At 39.5% G+C, this 23,948-nt stretch overlaps 1 protein-coding gene and 1 long non-coding RNA gene across 4 annotated transcripts in view; one reads left to right on the top strand and one right to left on the bottom strand.

Annotated features, from left to right (window-relative positions):
• Positions 1-23,948, top strand: part of GALNT18 (polypeptide N-acetylgalactosaminyltransferase 18) — a 206,821-nt gene that overhangs the window by 181,165 nt on the left and 1,708 nt on the right. For 2 of the 3 annotated variants that reach the window (XM_042035553.1, XM_042035555.1), the window contains exon 11: positions 8,578-8,742. The exons of the other annotated variant lie outside the window; for it this stretch is intronic. In XM_042035553.1, coding sequence (XP_041891487.1) covers positions 8,578-8,742 — 165 coding nt within the window. The remainder of the gene's footprint in view (positions 1-8,577; positions 8,743-23,948) is intronic. 3 annotated transcript variants of the gene reach the window in all.
• LOC121668117 lies at positions 12,702-17,209 on the bottom strand. The gene is made up of 4 exons (XR_006017259.1): positions 17,123-17,209; positions 15,408-15,504; positions 13,082-13,262; positions 12,702-12,918 (listed from the first exon to the last, which is right to left on the bottom strand). It is a non-coding gene; the product is annotated as an uncharacterized LOC121668117 (long non-coding RNA).

The raw sequence follows: 23,948 nt of genomic DNA, 5'->3' as shown, positions 1-23,948 counted from the left end.
TCCTGTTAATTCTGTACTTACCAGAATTAGGAGAACTATGGCAGTAAATACTGAGGGCATATAGAAACCCCATGATTGACAGTTTTATTCCATTTAAAAATTGGAGCTTAAGTAATAGGATTTTTGTTTGCTTGTTTTAAATAAAACCAAAGCAGAATACCAAAGTAGGCAACACCAGAATTAGGTATTCCACTGCAATATGAGTTCATGAATTTAAATTAAAAATAAAAGGTCTGGCATTTAGAACCTATTTTCTATTAAAATGTTAACATTTTTGTGTCTTTAAGCATGTATTTGTAGCACCACACTGTATTATTTAAGGTTTCTGAGCACCTTGGTTTTATTACTATCAAATATTGTTGCTCAGAGTTCAGGTCTTAATTAGTGCATGGACATGAAGAAGAGCAAGTAGGTCAGATAATCAGTATGCTGGTGCCTTAATTCAGTAGATACAAATCTGAGCACTGAAGTGAAATAGCGAGTCTTTTTTACATGCTTTAATACAATTAAAAGCTAAGTTAAGGTGTTGCTACACTTGGTATACCAGAGCTGTTTCTCAACTCTTCACTAAGGCTAGATTCATAGTTAATAGATCCTCAACATGGATAAAGTATCATTATCGTGGTTTTCAAGTTGAATCATCAGGCTGAAAAACCTGCCTCAAAAAACAACATGAGTCATCTAAGGATTGACCCATGGCTTAGGGATAATTTTTCATTCTCAGCCCATGTTCTCATGTATTTTCTTCCTCAGCAGTGTTTTAGGACAGCACAAGACACAGAGATGCTGTTGCTGCAGGACAGCACCGCCTCTCTCCTCTGTCACTTCTTACATGAATAGTAAATGGGAAAACACTTGATTTTTATCTTAGTGATGTATATGTTTGCATTGCTCAGAATGAACTTGGATTCTGCTGGGCATTTTCTTATCGGGGTTGGAAAGCTCTTTATTTCAGATGTGTTTATGTAAAAGAAATGCCAGAATAGGAGTAATACAAATAGCCAAGTAAAGGCAATGTGAGCTAAGTCTGGATTTACTGGAATCCACCAGTCTGCTCTTTAGCTGGAGCTACAGCCAAGTATGAATCTGCTATGAGACTTTGGACCTAATATGTTACTATATTACTCCTGACAATAAATGACTTCATGGATTCATTTGGAGAAAAATATGGTTCAAAAATGGAATAAAGTAGTGGTGAATCAGGTTTCTTATCCCTCGTAGTTATTATGCCAAAGGCAGGGTAGCAAATAAATACTGCTGGTGGTGAGCATTAAGTTTGCTCATTATAAATGCAGAGTCATGTACCAGTCTCCAGCGTGATTTCATCTGGGAACATTGCCATAAGGATTACAAATGGCTTTCAGCCTGAAAATTGGTATGTATTGCTCTAAACTTCCAGTGGGGAGTTGGCAATTTATCCTTCAGATAATCATCTTGTGTTAAGTTGAACATCTTAGGGTAACTTTTTGCTACATGATAAACCAGCTCCTATGAATAATTTACTGCAATTGGCAACCCACTTCAGCTCTGAAGTCTTTATAAAGTCTGGGGGCTTTTCAAAGTTTAATAATAAACTTGGAGCCAAAAATTCCATTGCACTCAAAGTCAGTGGAATTTCAGTGTTAATTGCAATGGGAATCACAATTTGACCTTTTAGGGTGAACTTCTCAAGAACAGAAGCTCTACATGACATTGCTGAGGAGGGAAAGGTGTGCATTTGTGTCCAAGTAAGCAGAGCTCATTTACCTTCCCCCGTACTCTACAGCATCATGTGTGGTTTTGCAGACTTTATTTGGTGTAGGTGTTTGAAATATTTTCACTGGGCACAAAAACTTGGTTGAAGTACCTGGGGTTTCACTTCTCTCATGGCAGTTTAGGGCGCGTTCTGCACTGCAATGCAGCACGCGAGGTGTGAGTGTTGCACCAAGATTATCCTTCCAGCCCTACAGGAAACCTGCCATGGCAATCAAGTTGATGATCTTTAGAAAGAGCAGCAGCACCTTTCAGTTTGCCAGGCCCTGACTCAGCGGCTGATCTGTCCCAGCAAGGTCTGTCCCAGCATTTTGGTCTGGCTCTGTCTGGCCAGGCTGGGCCAGAGCTGAAGTAGAAGAGGGAGTTCTGTAAATCATGCTTGGCATCACCCCATGTGTAAAACAGAAGCAACCAAAACTTGTCAGAGGATCTTTAACACCAGCAAAGAAGTATTTTCCACATACACATGCTAGATTCCACATACATTATGTCAGCTCTATCCCTTTATAAATCAAAACCTCTTATTTTCCGATTTCGAGCATTCTTGTTCAGCTCTGCTTTGTGCTGTGCTCACTCCATGTGCCTGGCATGTGCAGGGCTTTTCAGGGAGCACTAGCTGAGCAGAGGATGAGCTCTTTGGCAGTGAGAGGGCTGTGCCAGTGATATTTCAACATTACAGCTGAAAGCAGAATTTGTCTTGGAGGAGAGGGCTGGAATACAAGGGCAGAAAGATCCTTTGTTTTGAATGTAACTAGTGAGTTTTAGGGGAGACTGTGACTCCAGGCATAAACTCTCCATTTTCTCTTCCCTGACAATTTGCTATGTGAGATTGCATCAGGAGGGAGGGAGAGTCCTGGCATTCTCCAAAAATGAGCAAGGGTATGGCTTGGTCCAATGACAAATAAAGGGTGGAGCTGCTTCTCCTTATTTCTGGAGGTGATCTGAGTAGCAGTACTGAATACAGCTTTGGTTTTCATTGCAATGTTGTAAGTTTTCCTGACAGTCAAGCAAATTTTTAGAAAAAGTTGAGCTTAGAATATTAAATGGAAAAAAATAACATTCAGCAAACTAGTTCACCTGAAACACAAGTGTGGAGAACATTTCAAACACCTAATTTTCTCTAATAGTTCCTAGTCATTACGATGATTTCTTGAGAATCCCATGCAGCTCTCAACTACCACTCATCCATGTTTTCATCCTTTAGCTACCTTTTTTTAGGTCAAATAAATGTTCTGAAGAAAAAAAGATAAATTGTTCAACAAAAATAAGTATGCCTTGACTAGACCTCACACTTTCACCTCGTATGAGGATTTGGGGAACCATTTTATTAGTTTTAATTATGTGATACCAGCCTCTGTTTGCCTGTCTTAATGTGAATAGACAGAGATTATTGTGTAGAGCAAATGGAAATGAAGAGGTGGCTTTACATAGGACACTTCTAGGAAAATAAATCCAAGAAAGCTACAGAATAATTGGTCCTTTAGTTGGAAGATGCCAGTTTAAAGACATAAGGCTATTTGCAGGCCAAGTTTCTCAGCAGATACTAAAAATGCTGGCAACAATTTACAAAAACCTCCACATTTTCCAGTCTGGAGGAAGATTAGTTAAGAAGAGATTGGTTATGAGGCTGGTCTCTGAGAACACAAAAGAGACTGAAACAGAAGCCTTCTTGGCAGACACCTCTGTCATGCTTTGAAGGCAACCAATGTGTTTCAGACCCAGGTAGGAAACTTCTGCTACTTTAATCATTTGCTTGCTGCAAACCTTTAGATTGGTAACACACAGTTTTGTTTTGAGGAATTTCTTTCCTATCACTTTAATCTGCTGCGAGCCCCAAGCTTCCAGGGGAAGGTTCCTGAGGTCACTGAATGCAGCTGGACCTGCAGAGAGGGCAGGGAAAGCAGGCAGCATGTGGCAGCATCCAGAGCCAGCCTGTCCCTGTGTGAATGGCACTCACCCACCTGGTGGGAGAGTGCTTGAAGGTGGCAGTGCCAAGGACTCAGGGCACACATTGACTCTGAGACTTTGTGGATCACAAATCCTGCCCAGGTTTTTACAGTTTCTCACTGACACTAATGCTGAATCCTTGGAGCTTCACTTTCTGAGAAAGTTAAGTGCCTTTTGTCAAACCTAACTGATTTCCTGAACAAAAGTGCTCCCTGCCAGGTGCCCAGGAGACATAGTTGTACGTCAGTGCTGCTGTAGTGAAAAAAAGAGATGGTAGAATGCTGTGGGCTAGAACAGACTAATGAAATGTAAGGGGGCTTATTTTGTTACAGACTAAGGGAGTTTTTACCAGGTGCTTTGGTACCAATATCCAAGCAAGATTCTTTCTGTGGAAATTCAGTAGCTCCTTGGGGAGTATGTGTGTGATGATGTGAAAATGTGTGCTTGTTTTGCTAAGGAACTTTGAGCGCCCTAAATCAGCATACAGCAAGTGTCTTGACTTCAGTGGAGCTAAATAAATTTTTGCCTATCTAAGGTCTAGTCCCTTAAACAAGCACTGCTGTGGCATTTGCTGTTGTAGCTCAAATGAAAAGTCCAAGTTCTGAGTAAAATTTGCAAAGTTAGCCTAACAACTTACTAGTTCATATCCAGTGTTCAGCCTTTTGGACTTCCAGGATAGTACTGGAGTGGTTGTTCAGCAAATCACTGCCCTGAATTAGTGCAGAATTTCTATCCTGTCGTGTTGGTTGATGGTGATGTTTGCAATATCGTAGAACAGATGTGCTGGTAAAATGCATTTCGACCATATCTTTTCAAGTGTTTTAAACAAAAGTGCCTCAATTGTCCATTTTGTGCTGAAGTGGACTGCAAAACAGCTTGTGTGCTTGTTGATGCTTGTTAAAAGCATCCTCCTCAAGAAGGACTGCTGTGACCATTTATCTATTTAACAGCTTATTTAAATCACAAGTGCAGGCTGTGTGTTCTTAATAGGGCTAGAGGATGTTAAAGCATGAGCATGGTTTTAATCTGTAAGGCCGTATTTTACCTGAAGATCAATTTAAAATATCTTCAATAAGAAGCCATAGATGTGCATAGCTAACATGTACATTACGAGAGGGTAATTCTGTGGATACAAATATGCAGCTAGCAAGAATTTCTCTTGCTTCTTTCCAGTCCTGTGAGATATTTTTCTCTCTCATGGAAGATATTAGCAGAGTTCTATAAGCTATGAACACCTGCAACCTTACAGAGCTTTGTTTATGGTACAGTAGGAAAATATTTTGACAATGGATGTTTTAGGATTTTAGCCAATCACCCCAAGGGGTGGCTGATCCTTGTCCAATTAGACTATGAAGAAAAAAGTCTATGAAGGAGTTGTAAAATAATTAAATAAAGGAATCTTGCTGCACAGTGCCTGCCTGCTGGATTTCTCTTCTCCTCCCTACCACTGTGGGATACCGTGACTTAATTCAGTTCATGTAACTCAGGTAATCTCCTGCAGCCTGCTCCAGACAGCCAATTTGTACACCATCCTTAAACAAACAAACAGAAAAACCAAACCCTAAGCCACAAAAGAAACCCCAAATGAAAAAAAGAAACTTAAAAAGTATTTTGGAAAATGTAAGTAATGAAATAGAAACAGGAAGATGTAGCATGAAAGCAATTAAAATATTTTCAATATATGAAATTGTTTAAAGGAAGGCTTTACCATGGTTTCATGACTTTAGGTTTCAGGCTAGAACAGCAATCAGTAGTGTCAGTAATTAGTCCTGTTTTACCAAATGGCTCTCCTTCCTTCATCCAACAGAGTTATTATTGTGTTCTCTCAGTGCAGGTGCTGTTTCATTCTCAGGGTGGGGGGAAAGGAGCCAGGCACTGTCTGTAGGTTTTAAGAAAAGTTTTCTGGCCAAGTGCAGCACAAACCAGTACCTCCCTGTTGGCTAACACGCTGCTCAAATTGAATTTTTAGAGGTAGTGCTTTTGATGTGATTCCTTCGGTAGAAAAACATAGCAGTCAAGTTGCAAGGTTGTGCATTTTCAATTCTGAAGTGAAATAAGAAATGGATTTATTGTATAAGAGACTGAAATGTTTGTAATGATCTATAAACAGTTAAAAATTGTCCACATTACTGGATAAGCAAAGCGACATCATGAAAGAGCCTTGCTGGACAGACTGCCACCCTACCATGTTCTGGTTTAGTCTGAGCTTATTTTTACATGCCACTTCATGAGCTGAAAGGTGCCTTTCCCAACACTAGGTGAGAATTCAAGAGTTCTCACCTCTTTTTATAACTGGCCCACAATGAAAAATGAAGTTATATTAGCAGGTAGGCTCTCTTAATTAGCAGCCTCTAATTAAATTTGTTAAGCATAATTGTATTTGATTGTTCTACTTCTGTATAGGTTTGCCAACAAGCAGAATTGAGTAGTTCCTCCAGCCAGAGCCATCATTCTGCTTCTGCCCAGAGAGAGGCTCAGACTGAACCATTGCTGCTTTGACATCAGAAAAAGCTGGAGGAGCTGTAGTAGGAACTGGGTTTGCTCTATCCAGGAAGGTGAAATGATTGATTACCTGCAGCCTTCAGGCCACGCTGAGAAAGGCTGAGGTGTCTGAGCTAATAAAAACAGCTCAGCCCTGAGGGTTTGCAGGCACACTGCTTCCTTTGTGCAGACCTTGAGCTATAGAGTGCACCTTCTCAGAGTTGCAGCCAAGCCTGCTCTTTTGTTTCCAGTGACTGGTTTGTATCATTAAGAAAAAAAATGCAACCCCCCCTTTGTTTTCTTGTATCATGTTTTCTGTGGTGACAACATGCTGAAATGAAACATCCCTTCCTAAAAATTAAAATAAAAATTTCCCTCTCTGTTTTCTAGTAGTAATTTCAGGTAAGAGGTAAACGAGCTGCAACAAAATTTCATCTGCAGAGTGCCCCTTTAAAGATCATCTTGGTCTTACAGCCTTGCTCTATCACTACCTCAGTCTCTCTCCAAAAAAAACCATCAAAACAGGTCATAAACATGTCTAAAATAGTTGCTCTTGGCCTGTCTAGAAAGTGCATTCTAAATGTTTATTGCTTTTCTAAGGCATCAGTTTTGTTTGCAGAGATGTTAATAACCTGAGCTGTGGATGGAGTGTGATCTTGTTGGTGTGCCCATGGTTTTTACAGTTTACTTCAATCCATCATAACCATCCGTTCTGGAAATGTGTTCTGCTAGGTCCTTTTATTGCCCTGCTCTCTTCCTGTAGGGCATGAGTGAACTATTCAACTTTTCTCTGTTCAACCTCTTAAAACTTTCACTCACCTCACTTCAGCCAGCTCAGGCTTGTTGTCATTTCTGTGGAGTGAAAACAATGAAACTTCATTACGGGGGACAAAACCTTGGATTACTCTAAACCATTAATGGTAACTTAATTAACTTTTATGAGCTCTGTGAGTTTACATCTGCCTTGGCAGTTTTACGGGAGGGTAAACAGGGGACACAGTCTTGCCCAAAACACCACCATTTGTTTTGATTGCATTCAATCCCTGCATTGACTGCTTTCAGCATTCTTTCTATTTATTTATTTATTTGTTTATCTATTTATTTCATGAAGCTCCTAAATCTCTCCTCTGACGTGGCTTGTTCTGCTTTCTCTCCTATTTTACCAGAGTTTTCACAAATAAGAACACTCACATATAAAACAATTCACAACAAATACGAGGAAATTCTGTGCACAGAAAAAAATCCCAAATACACATAGCATAATTCCCAGCTTCCCTTTTGTTACAGGCAAATAGAATAGCTTCAGTGAATGACTGGGGCATTCATTTGGTGCTTCTCTCTGCTCTTACCTGGTGTGACTCTGCTACCATTGAGTTATCAAAGACTTAACACCTAAAGAATGATGTTTCCATTTCATGTTTCTCATGGTCCTTCCAAGAAAAAGGTCTGATTTTAGCAAAATAAATTCTGTTTGTGGTTAGAAAACAGCCAATCCTGGCATAGTCCGGTGTTACCTTTCTGGGCTGATATGTAACCTGTTCATCTTCAAGAGGACATATCCCCTCCATCTGGCAAGCTCACCTTCCTTCCCTTTTGTTTTTTTTCTTTCTTCTAGAGAAACCTCCCACATGTCTTTGTAGTCAGAGTAGAAAGAATTTGTATAACATAATAAACTCATGTCTTTGGTCCCAGGTGTAATCCCTGAGGCCTTTGAGGGCACTCCTTTGCTAGAAATACAGAGCAGCCAGTGTCTGTCCCTTTTCCCAGTCTCTTGTGTCTGTGTGCATTGACACATAAAAAGTAAAATGAGAACAAATGCCCTGAAATGTGGCCGTTCTGTTCTCTGTCACCAGTTGCTAATAACTTTTTATTGTATATGGTAGCTGCTTCAAGTGTGGGGTTTAGCATTTGTTTGTAGAAAACCTTCATTTCTCCATCTGTCCTATAAAAGATTGAGATGCTCTGAACTCCTGTGCTGCTCTTCTCTTTTTTTACCTCTCCAGTGAGGTGTTATCCTCAGATGAAATAGTCTAATCAGAGCTGGTGGCCATATTCAAGCCAATCCCAGGCTGTGTATCTTGATCTTTCAAGACCCTCAGTATAGCCACAGAAAACAGAAGTAAAAAGGCACATGATGAGACAATAATCAGTTGTATTTGCATATTTCCTCTTAAATACTTAATCAGCATTTACTTGTTAATAACAATGAACAATTAATTGTTTATTTAGACCAACTTTTAAAATGTTGTGTTGCTTCCTGCATGAAAGGAAATAATTTAAAAGCCACTATGGGGTCAGCCTACTGCTATTCAGCATATTTATCTTTGCCTTTAGTTTGGGGTAAAAGTGCTGCTTCTGTGTAGAGGCCACAAATCTTTTTTGTGCTTCCTGTTGCAGAATGTTTATTACACAAGCAGTCAGCAGCTCCACGTGGGTGTTCTGAGCCCCACTATCGACGATGATGACAACAGATGCCTGGTGGATGTGAACAGCAGGCCCAGGCTCATTGAATGCAATTATGCCAAAGCCAAGAGAATGAAGCTTTACTGGCAATTTACTCAGGTAATTCTTACCCAGCAGACATTTCAGAAAGTTTTAAGTCTCTGTTTCTGTGTCTGAAGTGTGAGTAATCTGTTTACTAATGGAACAGGACCAGATTTATCCTTGCTTTCTTTGCACAGAGCCAGGAAGCTGGTGTTTAGATTTGATTCCAATGTCAGCTACCTCAGTAGGGTACAAAACTTGTATTATATTTTCTGAGTTCACCATGAATAACTTTTTTCTAAAGCAGAGTACTGTTATGGGGAAAAAAAAGTTATTTCAGTGGAGTCAAATGCAAAGTAACCTATTTAGGAACAAGGAACAGAAATCTTTTTGTTTGTTTTTTTTGGAAGCAGCAACTCAGAAAAGGGGGAGTGGATCATTGGTGATAACAGCCTCATAATGAGCTAGTTCTGCAGTTTCTTTCTTCAAAAGGCTACAAAAGGCTAATGCTTTTATACATGAGTGTGAGAGATGCAGAAAGGCTCAAGGAAAGGCTGTCAGAGGTGGTTTCACAGTGATGAGAAATGCTGACAGGACACTAAGGCCAGGCCTGGTGACCCCCTTCATAACTGATTTAGAAACATAAGGGAGAACTGTAAAGAAGCCACAGAAGTTCTGGGGCTAGAAAAGATGCTCCACCACGTAACACTTATGGAGATCACTCTGGTTTAGCTAAGAGGAAGTGTCAAGGTGACTCAAGGCATCTCAGTGTTTCCACAGAGGGATATAGGTTATCCTGAAGACAAAACAGGTTCCAATGGTTGGAAGCTAAAGACAGTCAAATTCTGTTTTTCAAAGAAAGACAAGTTTTTCCTAAGGTGAGTTTAACACAATGGAACTTTGCCATGTCAGGTACTGGCACGCTGGTGAATCAATGAAATGAAATTACATTATTCTCTAAAACAAGTGCATGATTTAGCTTCTGGGGGAAATGTCATAGCTAGTGTGAGTTTGCCTGGTCTCACAGCTGCTCCTCTGCAGTTTTGAGTCAACAAATCTAGTTGTGTGCTCCAGCCCACAGGCTGAGGCTCACCATTAAGGTAACTTTTTTCCTGCGTTGAATTTTTCTGTAACATCCACGTGGGTTTGCAAATATATTTTCTGTCAAGTCATTATCAATATACTTTAGGACCTTGTTAATACAGTTTAGCATCAATCTTGGTGCAGACAGCATCTGGACACTAATCAGTAAAGCACAATATTAGCTTATTTTGTATTTATACTTGAAAGACATCCAGGTCTTTGAGAGGTAGCTCTCAAGCAGCAGACCTTACATCCCTAAATTGGCCCCTCAAGGTCAAAGTTTTGATTATGCCTTCTCACAAATTTTAACACTAGTCTTCTCATGAGGAGGGGCCCTCACTGTGTCCATCTCTGCACTTGATCTTTTGTACCATTTCTAAAAAGTATAATTAACACTGAAGAGTATTTTGGTAACATTTTAGCATGGTCCACCTATCCAGTGATTGCTCTGTATACCCCCAAGTTTTGATGACAGTTCATGGTTTCTGCTCCAGGATACTGCTGCTATTTGGTAACACTGATTATGTTAGAGCTCATTGGGGGGCAGCAGTAGAAGGCCTTGATAATTTAGCTATTAAAAGCTTTAAAAATGGGATTTAGCAGCATTAGGTTTGTTGCAATTCCATGTTCCAGAGACAGTCTCTCAGTGAAAGTGCAGCACTGGTAAAGTTGACTATATGGACTCTCTCTTCCTTCTACAGAGGAACTTCTCCCAAGGAGAAGTGAAAACTAATTGGTTGTTTCTTTATGATAAATTAAGAGACAAATGAAATAATTAATTTTTTTCTGTTCAAAAAGGATTTTGTTAATACCCAATACAATTAAAATGTCATTATTGCTCAACATACTGCCTGGTACTCAGCCCTGGGTATGCTCGGTAAGGTAGAGGAAAGTTAATGAATGTAATCAAGGCTTGCCAACATCAACTGATGAACTCCATTGGAAATGCTCCCATTTAGTCTGGTGAAAACATGTTTGTGTGACTACCTTGGAAGCTCTCTCTCTGAAAAGATTCCTTTTTTTATTACTTTTTCAAGGCTCTTAAAGGTATTTTTTTTCCGTCTTGTGCAGAGAGCAGAACTACTGTGAGTATCAGGATTGTAAGCATTGATGCTTACATGGTCTTGAAATTTGTAAAATAATAATTAAAATGTAGATGCTGGTTGTAGCTTTTTTGTAGCACTTTCCTTTAGCTGGAAGTATGCTTTGACTTCTCTGGATTCTTGAGCCATTCCACAAGAATGTCTGATGGTATAGGTAAGTAAAAATACAGCAGTGCAAGTGGAGAATTGACTCAGAAAGGGAACAGGAAACAGACTGACCACCCAAACCAGGATAAACCAATTGAACTAGATTGCCTTGACCAGGACAAAAATCATTATATTCCCTGCTTTACAGACATTTATGTTAAATCAGTTTGAATAAGGAAACACTATAATCTGAGAGGCACCCCAGTAGTCTGTGGTGGGACATGGACAGCAGTCTGGTTGATAGAAAACTGTACAGCTGTTTTAAAATATTCTTCAGGTAACATTTTCCTCCTCCTCCTCCTTTGTACTGTGTAATGATGAGCTAATTCCATATGACAGGAGTAGAAGATGGGGTTATCCTCAGTTAGAGGACTCCTCGCTTTTGTAGATCTATTAAAGAATTATTTATTTAATTACTAAATCACATCTTCTAGATCAGAAGTGTGTGTATACACATATATATATGCTTGTGCCTATATCACAAACTTGATTTCTTTTGGGGGGGGGCTTTTTGGTTGGTTTGGGGATTTGCTGTTGTTGTTAATTTATCTTTTCCTGTGGTTTTAAAATTTTCAATTTCCTGGCTTTCTTCAGTTGCAGACAGCTGGAGTCAGGCAGCCAGATGCCCACTGCTACTTTGTGGACAAAACTGTGGTTTGATGGGCAGGCACTTGGAGAGAATCACCACCTCTGGTATCTTTGTCCTGTACAGAAACTTGCATTGAGCATTCAAAGCTTGTAGTATGTGTTTGTATCATCAGGATCTATCTGAGCACATTTCCATGCTCCACAGTTTTGTACAGCTGCCAAATGCAATGAGACCCAATAAAATGTAGGCTTTGGTGGCATTCTTGCTTCCAAAGCTTCTTCAAGTGTTTATAACAGTAATTATGTCAAATTATGTAAATTAGCCCAGGAAAGGCTCTCATCAACTGGGTAGTGTTGAAGAATTTTATTGTTCAGGCTGTTTGTCAAGTCTTCTCTTAGGGAAATGTTTGTTTTGGAAATACTTTTATGCTGGAAAGCCTTCTAGTTGTTTGACAGCTCACCTACTTCAGTCTGTCTGACCAATTTTTCATTTAATCAGAACAAAATTAGAGCTTGTAGCAAAAAAATGGTAAGTGATCAGAAGCTAGACAAGGGAGAGAGGATAGAGGCAAGAATTACATGGTAGTAAAACGAATTTTACTGAAATATTACTTGAAACATGATCTCAAGGAAGCTGTTTTGGCATCATGAAGTGTGAGGAAAGCAAAAACTCAGGCTGTGAGCTGGTTTTGGCGAGGAGCAGGTGCAAACACTGCTGGCAGCAGCAGCAGCTCCCCTGGACCCAAGGGCTGGCACAAAGCACCAGCTCAGCAGCACTTGTCACTGTCCCTGTGCTCAGTGAAGCTGCTGGGGCTGCTGCAGTGATGGTGGTACATGCTCTGGTGGGTGGCAGAGAAGGGGCCATGAGCTGTGGGAGATGGAGGCCAGAGCACCTGGACAGGTGCTTGTGGCCAACCTGATATGGTTAGGTTTGTTCATGGTCGGCAGAAGCAGTATATTCTCAGGGATGCAATCAAGTTTTTTGGAGGGCAAATCCCAAATTCTGGTGATTTTAAGAAGTCTCTCGGTCTCCAGTCTGATTTCTCACATTTATTGCTGATGGAGAGTCAGTTGCCTGCCCTGCAAGTGAAATTTGTCTCTACACCCCTCACCTGAGTTGCAGCAGATTGGTTAAAACGTTCACTTACCACATGTTTGGGCTCCTCCAGAGGCATAGCAGAGGCAAAAGGAGGAAGTTGTTCTGTAATTACTCTTTATCTTGAATTATCTTCCTGTTTCTGTTTAGCTGGACAGGAATGTGACTTTGCCATATTAACCAGATGAGCCTGACTCTCACTTTTTACTTTTGTGAGAAATGCAACAGGGGAGAGCTCTGTGTAAAAAGAGGCAAAAGAGAAGACACAAGGCTGAGCTAAAAACTTGAGATTAATCATTTACAGCTGTTCCATACTTAGTTAACTTAAGTAATTTCAGCTCCCAGGGTGATTGCTATAGAAAGGTAGGAAGAGTCTGCATCTATAGGGATGGACACTCACCTCATCCTTCATGGGAGGGAGAGGATGGGCAGGGCCTGCTCTCAGCACTGTCCTGTTCCTCTGATAACATTGCTTGTGCATGGTGTGGAGAATGGTGATTCTAGTCACTGCTGAAGGTTTCCACAGGTTGTCTTCCCATTCATAAATGTTTGGAGGGGGTGGTTTATGCCATCCCCAGAAGCTGTAAATAAAATTTGTTGCTGACAGCTGTAGTTACAATATGTATTTCCTAAATATCTAGTAGGAATTGCTTTGGAAGGAAAAGGGAAGACAGACAAGCAAATTAATTACTGAGTTATTGCAAGTATTCCACAGATAAATATGATGATTTAGATCTTATTTAAATAGGTATTAGGTAATAGATAAGGAGAATACTCCATTTAGCTGTATAAAGAAAGACTAGACCTTAAAATTACTGAATTTACATCTTGTTCCTCCTGCAGGCTTTGGCCTTTCAATTCCTTTTACCCACCTTCATGTAATGAAAATAAAGGATGTGCAGTACGACGTTACCCCCCGCCACATCCCAGAGAAGTACAGGAATGCAGGCTGCGTGGCAGGATTAAACTGGTGGGCTGGGAAGCAAGCAGAGAATCTCTGTACCAATTTCAGATGCCCCCTTGCTGAGCACACAGAGTGCAGAAGCAGAGCCCAACACCATTAAACAGCAGCCTAATTCTAATGTCCACTCCTGTTTTCATCCCATCCATTAGCCAAGGGCATCAGCGTACAAGAGGGATTCATCTCAGAAGAGCTGTGTGTGTCTAAGGGAACAGTGGCCCCCAATCAACTTCATGAGACTCTTCCATTATGAGAGCCACAGGCTGGAAAAACAGCATCATTAATTTATCAAGAGTTTGGATTTATGTGGTATTTCTAACCACAAAGGATGCAAATACTCTCAATATGTCTTTGTAGTTTAAGACATGCTGTACTGCTGTAGAGCTTTGTAATTAGGCAGTGCTGTTTGCCTGGCAGCTCAGAACAGAAAGGAATGGTGATCCTGTTAAAAGAGATAGAGACTTTGATCCTGCAGGAGAAATATAAAGAAAAACAGAACATAATTACTCAATTAAATGAGCCAATAGACTAGGTTAAGCCCTGTATTTTTAGTGAGGCTGTCTTGATTTTTAAGTAACCAGTGTTGCCAAGTGTGAAGCTTTGAACCTCAGACACAAAAGAGCACTTCCACAAGCCCCAGGGGCCCCAGTCTGGTGTTGGTGTAGGGGTCCAGAACATCAGCAGCATTTCTATATTTAGGTATTCTTTGCCCATTTTATGATCCAATATTGGCCCAGCTTGCCTCGACTTAATATTTGAACTAACTGGGTAACTGCACAAGGTGTTATAGCTGGAGGACAAGCAAGCTGAACCATTGTTCTGCTTAGACATGAGAAAACGATAGTTAATATTTCAATTTTCATTTACTCTGGTAAATTTGTCCCTAAGTCATGTGTAACTTAATATTCTTGTCATATTTTAATATGACAATATTAATTTCAAAAAAGGTGTATTAAAATATTTCTTTTTTATTCACCATGTCTTACTATAAGCCTATAAACATTTTAGTACCATTTATGCAGAATGGAATTGACAAGTACAAAAATCTGAATGCATGCAGGCTTTCTCCATTTTGAATACTTGACTTCAACTTAAATATGAAAATGTATATGCAAAAAACATGCACAAAAAAATTAGATACCAATATTACTACGCAGTATCGTGTTTTAACAACTTGTGTTAGATTTGCCTGGCAATTATTGCTAGCTGATATTAAATTTACTTGGTAATTATTGCTGTAGCTAGTGGTAACCAAAATTTCATTGTTTCAGTTTAGTCTTCTATTTGGAGTAATTTTCTAGTAGCAAGTTTTAATCTTTGCAAATTGGGTGTAGAACTTGCCAGCTAGAAAGTTTGTGTGAAATACAGCAGTAGAATGAGCTTTTAGTGGATGCATTTCAAATCTTTTCTAGCATATCACATTATGCAGTATTTACTCTCCTGAGGACTACATTTAAGCTCCAAAGACACTTGTGCTGAATTAATTTAGAAGAAAGTTAACACATACCCATGTTTTTTCTTCAAAACAGATACCCTATTTGCATATTTTAGCATCTCATTTTAAATGCCACATTTATTTACAAAGAAATTATTTGTTCTAGTTGCACATGATTCTTCCTAATTTCAGCTGTCCGGATAGGCTGCATCCAAAAATCGCAGATGACAGCTGCTGACAAGGCACTGCATGGCATTGTTGTGTCAGGCACGCAAAACAAGGACCAAATCCAGAAGGTCTCCTACAACTGGAGTGATAACCAGCACTCACCAAATGAAATGTGTGAGTTTCAGGAAATCTGAGCGCTGCTTTTGGTTCCTCCTTTGCATTACTGCACCAATCGCTGCTTGTGTTCTGCATTCCTCAGCTGTGGGAGAGATGGAAGGAGTTTTGCCATTATTATTTCTAACTTTGCAGCTGAAAACAAAACCCTGTCCCAGTCAAGTCAGTAAAAGTTGCATCTTTAGTCCCAATGGAGACAAAAGCAGTATATATGTAAGCAAGATTTGGCCACCACACAACAGTCTACAGTCTGAGATGAGAAGATGAGAAAAATCTTCCCTTGGAAGTCAAATAAATCAGGATGAAAAAAACTGACAAGAAAAGAGGGTTTGCTATTCAGTGAAATGATCAGGACGTCAAGCCTGGTGTCCTGAACCGAAAAGTGATGACGCTCAGTATACCAGACAAAAAAAATAATCTATTTTCATTACTGTCTGAGTAAACTGCACAATGTCTGTGCTGCAGCAGTAAGGACATTCCCAATATCAGTTATAATCAGATTTGTGTGGTTAGTAGGGAAAAAGCCATTTTTGATCCGAGTCCCAAAGAGCCCAGCCTAAATTCCCATGTTGGAATATGCAGATCAGTTGTAATACTGGTACAAATTCATTTCCTAATTTTCTTCACTTGGCACTCAATTTATTTCTTAGTCTCTAGAGACTAGTTTAATCATAAGCATATAATGATAATTCAAGTAGTTCTGTTTCTGGATTAAAATGCATTAAGCCTCCTTCATATGGAGCATTCAGATTAGAAAACTTAGATTAATTAAATACAACACACATACAAAAGAAATAAAATTGTCGTTCAGTATTTTTGTTTTGCAAGGGAGTTATTTCTCACAAACAATCTCATCTAAACCCCATAAATCTTTGGAAATCTGTTAACATGTCTTGGGGAAAATATAAAAATCTCAGGTTTCCTAATTGTGCTGAGAGGAGTTTCTTGTTTATCTGGCTGAAGATGAGTAGCTAGGTATAACCTATGCTAAGACTGGTAAATAACAATGTGAAGTTGCATTCTTCACATCAGTTTTCCATCTGTGCTACGTTAGAACAATATTTTCATCCATAGGGAGAAAAAGAGAAAGAATAAGGCAGTGAGGTGCTCCTAGGCATGAACTACAGCTGCAACATGTGGTTGTCTATAGGTTTGGACCCCACACTACCAGCAAGACACTGAGATGCTGGAATTGTCCAGAGAAGGGCAACAGAGCTGGTGAAGAGTCTGGAGCACAAGGCTGAGGGAGATGGGGGTGTTTAGCCTGGAAAAAAGGAGGCTTGTGGGGGGCCTTATTGCTCTGTGTGAAAGGAGGCTGTAGCCAGATTGGTGTTGTTCTCTTTTACCAGTGATGGATGAGAGGAAATGGCCTCAAGTTGTGCCAGGGCAGGTTTAGACTGGATATCAGGAAAAATTTCTTCACTGGAGGGTTGTCAAGCCTAGGAATAGGCTGCCCAGGGAAGTGGTGGAGTCACCATTCCTGGAGGTATTTAAAAGACACGTGGAAGTGGCACTTAGGGACATGGTTTGGTTTGGTTATGGACGTGACAGTGTGGAAATGATGGTTGAATGGTTGAACTCAATGATGATCTAAAAAGTCTTTTGCCACCTAAACACTTCTGTAATTGATAACAAAGGCAAAACCTAGGGATACACAATTTGCTGCATGACAGATCACAAAATTAATTAACTAGATTAATTACCTCATCTTGAAGACTGCCCCAGGCAATGGGCAGTACTTGCTGTTTCGCAGGAATTAGCTCTGTTCTGAGCCAGCAGTTCATTTTAAGAGCAGGAGGAAGATTCCCTTCTTGACCCCTGATGTGCTCTCTTCAAGAAGATTGAGGCTTGATTTGTCCGAATGATCATCTCAGCATGCCTAAAAAGAGTTATCAGCACTCTTAAAATTAATTCAGCCCATCAGAAACATCCAGTCAGTCACTGAACATTGATGGCTGAGACAATGAAGTCAACAGTTTTCCTATACTCTCATAAATCACAATAGTTGTTGGAAATTTTTAATCTAACACTTTTTTCCTTAGAAGTTTTGTTTACCAGTTCCTCACTGCTTTTCACAGGTATTTGTACTTTTGAACACTAAAGGCAGGTCCCACTAATTTTCACTCCCCTCCTAAGCCAAGTCCTGGGGTTTTTTTCGTTACTGTATTTTGTAATTCCACACCATCTGAATATTCCATCACACTTCAAAACATCTTTGTTGCCTTTCTCTGTCTTACACTTTAAACATCTCAAAGCAAGCCTAGATCAAGGCAGATAACTCAAGCCTGAGTTGTTTGCAGAAATCATTTATATGTAATCTCAGAATGAAAGAGAAAAAGGTAACTTTTCTGAGCTTTTCACAAAATGCATTAGTAAAACATGCAAATAAAGCAAATGTCTCCAGCACTCCTGTCTTTTTCCTGATTGTATCAAAATACTGTTTCACTACACAGGCAGCTACTGCCTGGCACAATCAATGATAAGAAGGATTGTTTAAAAATCTGGTTTTTGGTTAGAGAAAAATTACCCTGCAGAAAATATTAGACAAAGCATTAATTTGTATATTTTCTATAGGTCAAGTCTCACTCCAGAGGTGTTTACACAGGATTTACTTATATCCAACTCTTCTCCTAGTAGAGGGAGCATAAAATGTAGCTGTTGTTGTTGTTGTTGTGAACTTACAGAGTTTAGAAACGCATCTTAAGTTCTAATTTAAACTTGGACCACTAAGTAGCTAGTGAGCACTGAATTTGGTGGGTTCTGCATATACAGTTTTCTGAATGCTACCAAGCAGGACAGCAGGCAGTTTAGGGCAAAGGAAGACAAATGGGAGACAAATATGAACATCATCCCTTGCCAGCATGCATCTCTGCAGCTTACTCCATTAAGTTCTCAAAAAGGCAATTTATTTCTAAGTGACCCATCCTGTTACTGGTTACTCAGGACAGCTGTGGTCAGAAAAGCCATGCAGCCATCCTCCTCATGAACCCAGTTTTTCCTTTTCCACAAAGGACTTGCTGGGTAGTCCTGGCTCTCAGAAGAACAACACAACACATCATCATCTGGATTTGCTGCCAAATAAAAACCAAACAATGCATTCAGCTGTGAATTCTGCATTTAGCCGTAATTATCAGGACTATGTATGGATAAAGGATTCCCTTTTTAATCTGCTTTCCATCCTACCACACCCACATCCCCCTCCCTGGAAACAGAGTTCAATAATTAATTCCAAAAATCACATCATATACCTACAATACTTGTTTCTGCAGATGTTTTTCTAGCATGTCAGGAAGATTCCCTGGCCAGTGCTGATATAATAATAATTCATGTTTAGTTTCTGAAAAATACTTCTAGTCTGGCTAAAGAATTCTACTCCAAAACTTCCATTTTCTTAGTCTTATCCCAATTTTCTGTAGTAAAACACATTTCCAGCTACCATATCCTGAAGAGCTTCTTGGTATTTTAGTGAAGAATTAAATTATTTTTAAGGTAGTATTTTCTTAATCTTGCTATTCACAGGACTGCAATCTGTTATTAATCTGTGATGAAACTTCGTATATATGTGGAGAAATGTTAGTGATAGGTATAAATTCCCACACTCCATTTCTGATTTTTATGCTGTAATTCGTTTTCTATTCCAGTTACATTCTCTGTGTGAAGCTGCATTTCCTTGTGCCAGGTTTAATTGCTTTTGTTTTAATACCTTAATTAACGGTATTGTGTATTTCTACATCCTGGAGAGAGTAAGCAAATCAGACCATTCAATCTAGAGTAAACAAAACAGAAAATGATTGCACAGACCACTAGTTACTAAAACCTGGTCTGGACACACAGATGAGGCTGCATCATTCGATTTGTCACAGCTGCAGTACTAAAAATTTGTTGCAACATTATGAAAATGTAGCATTTAAGATCATGTAAAACCTGAGCACTCACTCAGATGTCTTGGGAGAGGAATGAGGCAAAATCATGATGTAGACATTAAAGTGGTGCAACTGTTGAATGATGTGTCTAATCCCACTGCCAGAGGATGCCTCACAGTATTTACACACTGAGTACCAGCAAGTGGATCTAAGTGCTTGGGTGGCTACCTGACAACAGAACCTGAGTGCAGGAGGAGGAAAAATAATTGCGTTTTCCTTAAGAAATGGTTTGGCTGATCCCTATTATAACACCATTTAAGTTTACGCTGTATATAGTAATTAGTTTTGTTTAGTATTGGAAACATAAATTCACATTTTAAGTGTATCTTGTAAAAATTCTCATTTGCTTATCTACCCTGTAAATAAATATCTAAATAGCTGAACAGACAACAATACACTTTTAATATATAACCCTGCTGTATGTGATACTTCATATACACAAAAGCAGTTAAATGCACCTCATTTTCACAGTAGTCATATAAAATATATTAGGAAGCACATCTTTGAGTAAGAGCAGCTAACAATATACTTCAATGAGAAATACTTCAATTGAAATAGTTCAAATTAATTGATGAAATAGTTGAACAACAAAAGATATGTTATGGAGCCTGCTTTATTTACAGCATACCTGTTAGACAAAGAGTTGGAAAATTTGTCACACTGGTTTGGATTCAAGGAGTTAATCAGTTACCTCTGTATTATCTATATCTATACCCTTTATGCAGCTAAAAAGCAGAAAATCTAAACTGAATAACATCATCCAATATTTCCAAGCAATGGGCAATACTGAAAATACATTAATTACTGGATGGGAAAAATTATTCCCTTCTTCCTGTGAACACTTTCTTACTGCTTCAACATCCATACAGAAGTGAATCACACAGAGGAAAAAAGACCCTGTAAAAATGGAGTAATTTTCTTTAGGATTAAATTTGGTGTACTAACAGTCACTGAAAATTTACCCCAGTATTCTGGGGAAATGCAGGAGGATATCAAGTGTTCTGTTTGGAGTGGAGATTATCTCTGTCTCATACATCTCACCATAATTCTTTGATTCAAATGTGTCAAAGCAACAGTGAAGATGAGAGTTTCTGCCTCAAAGGCAGAGTGAACATGTAAATATTTGAGGTCACTGATTGAGGTCCAAATAGAAAATTAATAGACTAGAGAATGCAACGATCTATAAAGTATATGTGATATGAGGCTGGATATACTTATTAACCTTTTAAGACCTTTCTCTGAAATATCCATGTTTAGGCAAGCAGGTAAGAGCATGGTTTTCTCTTTTAGGTAGAATAATAGGAGTTTTAATGTGATGAGCAAAAAGCAGGTTTAAACCTGTAAGGAAAAGTGTTCACTTTAGAGTAACTCCTTAAAAATAGCTGCCAGACTGATTTTCAGTAATGCTGCCAACCTCCAGTGCTCATTTTACATCCCTCATTTCTACAAGTGATCAGGTCTTTTAAAGTGATCGGGTTTGGTAACTGTGCATCCAGCACCCCTAAAAAACCAAAAGAAAACCCATAGAACAGTTCAGCAAAAACAGTCTAATTACTTTGCACAACTTGGTACTGCAAGGGTTTGCAGGCACATCAAACAGTGTTCTTAAGTGCCATATTATTGGATAAATTCTGCTTTAGGGGAAGACTGGGAAGGAAACCCCTTACACACAGTAGAAATGCAGCAAGTACAATAACTCTAAAGGAAGCCAAAAGCACTGCTTTCCACTCTGTGTAGCAGGATGTTGACTTGAGATAGTGTTAACATTAAAAGTACACTTATGAAGCACTCCATCAGTTTTCTGTGTGTCTGAGTACCAGCAGGAGCTGAGAACACTTGTGCTTCTCACAGGAATTCCTTCCATTTGCTTTGCAGAAACCATGCAGTTTTCAGTCAAACTTGTTAGTGCTGATATGTTCTGTCTATTTTTCGCAGAATAGTTCACCTGGATGCTTATTTATCCTCTTGAGACTCCTACTGCCATTGAGCTGCCTCTCACCACCAGTGATCTTAATCCTAATTCTGTTCAATTGCACAGAATTCCTCTTGAAACTTGTTTCAGCCTACAGAATTATGTTTAATGGCTCATGATTAAAGACATTATCCTAGGCTAGCAAATTTTTGCCTTTAAATTGGAAAATAGAGGTCTTGCCTAGAATGGGGAAAGGAACCCAGATGGGCAACTCGCCTTTCACTGAGCCTGAAGTGTAGGAACACAATAAACCATTTTGCCAAGCACACAGTAAAACCCAGTTATGACAGCTTTATACAAGTTTGGCTAAATGCTTGCCAAAAAAAAAAGGCAAAAAATAATTAACTTAAAGGACACCTTTGCCTGCATTTGTCTTTAGGGTTCCAAATTCTAATGATGACAACAGACTGAAGAAACCATTCAGGAATGCTGTAATTTGGAGGCCAAGCCAGCTAGAAGAGCAAAATACAGTGTTAGCTTTTGCTGCCTCAGTCCTGCCTGCTCACTTCACTGGAGTTACTCAGTTCACGTGCTTTAATCCTTACACAGCTCACTAGTTCAGGCCTTGCAACCTGTATTAGGGGCACTGTCAGCAGCCCAGGGCTGACAGGACAATACCACTGTCCCAGGCTTGTATTGGGCATATGAAGGGATGAAAAAAAATGCAGTTAAATAGAAAAATAACAGGAAATTTTAAGTAAGTAGCATACAAACTTTCCTCCCTGTACTTCAGAGCAATTTTTTCACTTATATGCTTGCTGAAAGGAACTAAAGCTGTGTACACTGCATCCTCTGTGAGGGCTGAGGCAGTGGCTCTGCACAGGCCTCACATCTCTTAGAAACAGAACAACTTAGCTCCTAACAGGGCTTGAGCCTTCATGTTTCTCTTTTGTGGTTAAAAAAAGCACATTTTGCCAAAAGCATCTGGGCTCCCTACAACACTCAGTTCACACATATTAGCCACTACTTAACTTGGGCATCTCTTTTATATTCCATACAGCAGCTCCAATGTACTCAAGCAGGGTGGTTTTCAGTAGCCAATGCAGAGCACTTTCCACACATCAAAAAGAGCTTCCTTGGCTTTTTATCTCCCAATTCACTTGTTTCTGTTAAACAGAAGCCAGATTTCACACCAGGGCACATCAGAAAGAGTGAAGGAGTGTAAGGGGGCTTTTTTATATGCTTTTTTTGTTTCTTCCTTGTTTTGTTTCTCCTTAGGAGTGGCTTACACTTTGTTTGTGTAGCTGCCTGTATTAAAGTGTTTCTCATGAATACATTTACTGTAACACCTGGGTCTGCTCTACAAGATTTAGAATAAAGGAAAAAACATCATCTCCACTGTGAAAATTCTCCTTCCTCTACCCCCAAATCCACATGGCATTTGGGCCCATTCAATGAAGGAAACCCTTGACCACTGAAACAAATGGGAATTAGGCAGAAAAATTCCAATTCTGCACGGTAGTCTTTAAATCTTAGTGCTGTGCCTCCCTCTGCCTCACAGAGCTCCAAGTGCCATGCTTCACAAAAAATGGAGAGAAGGAATTCTGTGCCTCCCCTCATGCCAGTAAGTTAGAAATGACAGGAGAAGCCTAAAGGTGCCATGCAGAGAGTCATTCCCCTGATTCCCAGAAATCAGGGAAGCAATGGACCAGAACAAGTTAGTTTTCTAACAAGACAAGGTGGGACAGCCTTCCTCAGCTTCCAGTGCAGGATCTGAGCTGAGGATGTCTCAGACACTGAAACTGGGATGAGGGGCAACCAATAAATGAAAGATACAGAGCTAATTTACATAGCTAACAGCAACACAAGCTCCTCCAGCATCAGTTGGAAACACAAGGAAGTTAATCTCGATTTTGGGTTTAGGCAGAAACACCTGTAAACTGTAATTCCCAATTCCCAGGGAGCTGACTGGGTGCCATGGAACACTGAGACCATGCAGTGGAAAACCACATTCCACAGCTTCCATCAAGAATAGAAAGGGTATGTTATTCTAGAAGAAAACAAGATAACTGTTCCTTTCACAATGAGAAAATATCCATTTCCTCTGACTCTTACATGTGAATAACCTAGTTCAGAGCTCATTAAATTAACTTGGAGAAGAAAAAAAAAAAAAAATCAACCTCACTACAATGATCTCTAGAAGGCCAAAGTAACCAGGGGAGTGAGGGGATGAGAATGGAGGGAGTGGATGTAGGGTGAGTATCTGGGATAAGAGAACAAATAGCATATAATAAAGCTTTGATAAATTTTTCAACCTAGTTTCTTCAAGTTTCTTGTATGTCATGCAGTTTTATTGCTTTTGGGTAGTTTGGAGTTTAGGCTCCCACCAGACACCCAAATTTAACTGCTGTTATTAATACAAATGCCAATAACCATTACACAGCTGTGGGAAAATACAGTTCAGTCAGCATTTCATCATGGAGGTGTATTAAAATGCCTCTGCAAGCCTGTCTGTCTACTGAAGTAATCAGTGGAAATTCTATCAAGGCTGCACATAGACCTACCAGGAGGCTTTAAGGGAGCCTCATGTTTTGAATTTTTGTGGATTATTGTAGAAATGGTCCCTCTTACCCAAAGCTATTTAAAATGTGGAACTTTCAAACCTTATTCTTTATTTCATTAGCCAGGCCCAAA

The sequence above is a fragment of the Corvus kubaryi genome, unplaced genomic scaffold (genome assembly GCF_017639235.1).
Source record: "Corvus kubaryi isolate FWS band 111438036 unplaced genomic scaffold, C.kubaryi_AGA036_p1.0 37384, whole genome shotgun sequence".
NCBI lineage: Eukaryota > Metazoa > Chordata > Aves > Passeriformes > Corvidae > Corvus > Corvus kubaryi.
The sequence above is the reverse complement of the archived record's forward strand: the minus strand, read 5'-3'. Positions and strand labels throughout refer to the sequence as shown.